Source organism: Pteropus vampyrus, unplaced genomic scaffold (genome assembly GCF_000151845.1).
Source record: "Pteropus vampyrus isolate Shadow unplaced genomic scaffold, Pvam_2.0 Scaffold427, whole genome shotgun sequence".
NCBI lineage: Eukaryota > Metazoa > Chordata > Mammalia > Chiroptera > Pteropodidae > Pteropus > Pteropus vampyrus.
Genome location: NW_011889208.1, coordinates 313,665 through 317,979, shown reverse-complemented (window position 1 = coordinate 317,979; position 4,315 = coordinate 313,665). Strand labels below are relative to the sequence as shown.

The 4,315-nt window shown below is 65.8% G+C and overlaps 1 protein-coding gene across 1 annotated transcript in view; it reads right to left on the bottom strand.

Annotated features, from left to right (window-relative positions):
* ATP10A (ATPase phospholipid transporting 10A (putative)) overlaps positions 1-4,315 on the bottom strand; it is a gene marked incomplete at its 5' end in the record, with an annotated part of 71,402 nt that overhangs the window by 24,729 nt on the left and 42,358 nt on the right. Inside the window, 2 exons of the mRNA XM_023523882.1 lie at positions 3,189-3,315; positions 3,385-3,594. Coding sequence (XP_023379650.1) covers positions 3,189-3,315; positions 3,385-3,594 — 337 coding nt within the window. The remainder of the gene's footprint in view (positions 1-3,188; positions 3,316-3,384; positions 3,595-4,315) is intronic.

Sequence of the window (4,315 nt, the reverse complement as noted above, 5' to 3'; positions counted from 1 at the left end):
GGGGGGGAGGCTGACGTGCCGCCCTCGCCCACTTCTGTGGTGTGACCGCCCCACGGCCTCTGGCTTCGAGCTGCCACGTGGCATCAGGAACCTGTCGAAGCTCCTGGAGATCCACACGGGCACGTGTGGGCCACAGCACCGGCCGGTGCCCCTCACTCCAGCGGGTCCTGGCCCGTCCATCCCAGAGCCACCGAGCGCGCTCAGGGGCAGCACCTGGCTGGGATGGCGGCGGAACGAGGCTGAATCGAAGCCCTGAGAGACGTAAGCGACGGGACGCTGAGCTGACCCCACAGAAAGCGCCGGATCGGGCACTGACACAGCTGCCCAGGCAGGGGGCGGTCCTCGTGGAGAAGACCCGGGACGGGGAGCGGATCTCAAGCCAGGCTGAGCCCCGGTGGACGAGGGCTGTCAGGCGCTTGGGACACGCTAACGCACAGCATGGGCCAAGGCACGTGACGGGGGCCTGACCACTGGAGTCTGTGGAGGCCAGACAGGCTGGGACAGGCGTGGGGCAGGGACATGCAACGCACGTCCGCGCTGCTGCTGGGCGCCGGGCCCTGTGTCTGCCGGTCACTCAGCACTCGCTGCACCCCCTTCAGCCCCACTGTCGCCCCCCCCCGCCCCTCCCCAAGCAGGTGAGGAAGCCCAGTTCCCACGGCCAGCGAGTGGCGGAGCCAGGACTGCACGGTGGCCGGGGAAGGCGGGCGTGTCTGAGGGCAGGCGGATGCAGGACAGCGGTGGATGTACACAGCCCATGCTCATCCCAGGTACCGGGGACCGGTTCTGTCTGCACTGCTGGGCATGGCGGCCCCGTGCTCGCTGGGAGAGGCACCAGGAGGCCTCTCCCCACCGCAGAAGCACAGCCGACCAGTGCCGGAGCGCCCCCAGGGGAGGGCCAGGAAGGCCGGGAGGGGGCCCCGAGCCCCTTCCCTCCCCGGGCCTGACCGCAGCCTCTTGGAGTGGCAGCCCTCACTCTAAACCGCAGCCTGGCCTTAGAGGAGACCCCGCGACCTGTCTCATTCACCCCGGGGACACTGAGTGAAGACGGCCTTCCTATTTGACAGGAAAGACAAACTTCCACTTCTCTGTGCCCAGGAGGGCCATCCATCCGCCACCAGCACCACAGCGTGGTCACGACTGGCCCCTGGGTGGGCACGCGAGAGCATGCACACAGAGACCCATCCAATTTACTAATGCTTTAAAAATGTTAAATCAACGAGCTATTTAAAGTATTAAATGTTAAAATAGTGAAGTAATAAATAAACACTGCTACCAACACAGTACCGTCTTTGGAACGTGGGGGCCTGGCCGGACCATTACAGGAAAGCAAACTTCAAGAATAGAGCGCGGATGGCGCTCCTCCCGCCGTGGGCCTTGGAAGCTGTTCGACAAGAACGTCAACGAAAAGCCGTCAAGACGGGCATTCAGCTCGGCGACGTTAAAACGTAAACGCTTCTTTTGCCTCTGGCAGAAATGGCTCTCAGGAGCTGGAGCCCCGCGCCGTGGACAGGTGGGGACACGGGTGGTGGCCCTCCTGTCCCAGCCCGGCCTCGCCACCGGAGCCACGTGGCATCAGGAGCCTGTCGAAGCTCCTGGAGATCCACACGGGCACGTGTGGGCCACAGCACCGGCCGGTGCCCCCCTCTCCAGCGGTTCCTGGCCCGCCCATCCCAGAGCCACCGAGCGCGCTCAGGGGCAGCACCTGGCTGCGATGGCGGCGGAACGAGGCTGAATCGAAGCCCTGAGAGACGTAAGCGACGGGACGCTGAGCTGACCCCACAGAAAGCGCCGGATCGGGGCACTGACACAGCTGCCCAGGCAGGGGGCGGTCCTCGTGGAGAAGACCCGGGACGGGGAGCGGATCTCAAGCCAGGCTGAGCCCCGGTGGACGAGGGCTGTCAGGCGCTTGGGACACGCTAACGCACAGCATGGGCCGAGGCAGGTGACGGGGGCCTGGAGTCTGTGGAGGCCAGACAGGCTGGGACAGGCGTGGGGCAGGGACATGCAATGCAAGTCCGCACTGCTGTTGGGCGCCGGGCCCTGTGTCTGCCGGTCGCTCAGCACTCGCTGCACCCCCTTCAGGCCCACTGTCGCCCCGTCCCCCCGCAAGCAGGTGAGGAAGCCCAGCTCCCCCGGCCAGCGAGTGGTGGAGCCAGGACCACACAGCAGCCGGGGAAGGCGGGTGTGTCTGAGGGCAGGCGGATGCGGGACAGCGGTGGACGCACACAGCCCGTGCTCATCCCAGGTACCGGGGACCAGTTCTGTCTGCACTGCTGGGCATGGCGGCCCCGTGCTCGCTGGGAGACGCACCAGGAGGCCTCTCCCCACCGCAGAAGCACAGCTGACCAGGGCCGGAGCGCCCCCAGGGGAGAGCCAGGAAGGCCGGGAGGGGGCCCCGAGCCCCCTCCCTCCCCGGGCCTGACCGCAGCCTCTTGGAGGGGCAGCCCTCACTCTAAACCGCAGCCTGGCCTTAGAGGAGGCCCCGCCGTCCACGCGTCCTGTCTCATTCACCCCGGGGACACTGAGTGAAGACGGCCTTCCTATTTGACAGGAAAGACAAACTTCCACTTCTCTGTGCCCAGGAGGGCCATCCATCCGCCACCAGCACCACAGCGTGGTCACGACTGGCCCCTGGGTGGGCACGCAAGAGCATGCACACAGAGACCCATTCAATTTACTAATGCTTTAAAAATGTTAAATCAACAAGCTATTTAAAGTATTAAATGTTAAAATAGTGAAGTAATAAATAAACACTGCTACCAACACAGTAGCAAATACAGGCACATCTTAACAAAAACGACCCCATTTCCATCCATCCAAATTAAACCTCAGAAACGTTCCTAAGATGTAACACGGCGGTTTCTGGGGCCCAACGCGCCTCCTCTCTGCTTCCTGGGTGGGGAGGGGTCGGTTGCTGGGCTGCCTGGCTTCTCATCTGTTTCTGGTGGGAAAGCGGGGGTTTAAGGAGTGACCAGGTGGCCGTGCAGAGGACACGAGGGACCCCGTCCAGCGGGCCCTGGAGAGAGCACACGGTGCCGGGCAGTGCCACCAGGGGGCCGCCCTAGTCTCAGGCCTGTGGTTCCCTAACCAAGCGACGCGTGATCAGAGCTGCCACCAACTAGAGTCGGGTCCCCTCCCAGTCTGCCAACTTGACACCGGTCCACGTGACCCGTGCGCGGGCGACTTACCGAGCAGATGCAGGTTCGTTTCCAGGCGGGTGGCGGACTCAAAGAGCAGCTCCTCGCGGTTGTCCACGGCTGACTCCGCCTCCAGGTGGCTTTGCAGCCAGCAGGCGTACTCCTCGGGACTCAGGACCTGCGCGGACACGCGGGTGAGCGCGGTGCGGGGCCCGGAGACGTGCGCGCCCCGGCAGCCCGCGCTCACCCTCTTGGCGATGCAGAGCGTGCGCAGGCCTTCCACGGCGTACAGGTTCAGGTGCTGCTGCGTCCTGCTGCGCATGTGCTGCTGGTGCCGGCCTCTGGCATCGTCTGGGGAGCGGGGCGGGAACAGGGTAAGGGAGACCCGAGCGGGTTGCCGCGGGCCGGACCGGGACCAGATCGGGACCTCGGGGCCCTGCGCGCCTGGCTGCAGAGATCACCTGCCCCCGGCCAGCTCGCCATGGGAACAGCAGCTTGAAGGTCACAAAGTGGTGACACTCAGAGGCGGATAGCAGGGCGGGGAGGGGGGAGGGCGTTCGCCCGGCTATCGGTCCAGTTCGGGACCTGGCGACGGGCGGCCGGCGCGCTGCACAGGGTGCCACTTACGTGGTGTATCTTTCAACCACAGTGTTTTAGGAAGCGAAGAAGTAGTCAGCCCTTAGCTAGTATGTTCTCCCCGCCCCTGGCCGCTGCCTTCTGTGACTGAAGGCCAGAGTGACGTGCGCTTTTACGAGGCGGGGGACGTGCTGACCGATGCTGCGGCAGCCGCGGCACCGCGACACACCCTTGAGGCCGGCGCACCAGAGGCACGTCCCCGCGGCTCTCGCTGCGCCGTGCACCTGCGTGGCTGCCTCTGCGGCCAGCGCTCCGCGCCAGGAAAGCGGCGTCTGTCCGCAGAGCCCCCAGGTGCGTTCTCCACAGCGGAGGGTCCCCGCCCCCTGCTCCGGGGCTCTGGGACCCGGTGGGAAGGGGCGTCTCCGGCCCACGGGGTCCCGCAGCTGGCACCGGGGGTGCCCAGGGTATGCGGCGTGGGCTGTGGGAGGCGGGGCCACACGGGGCCCTCCCTGCCAGCGGCACCCTCGCCTCCGCCTGCTTCTCCCCCGCAGGTCCGGGGGCACCGCTTGGACCTCTGAGCGCCTGGGACCCACTCTGCTGAG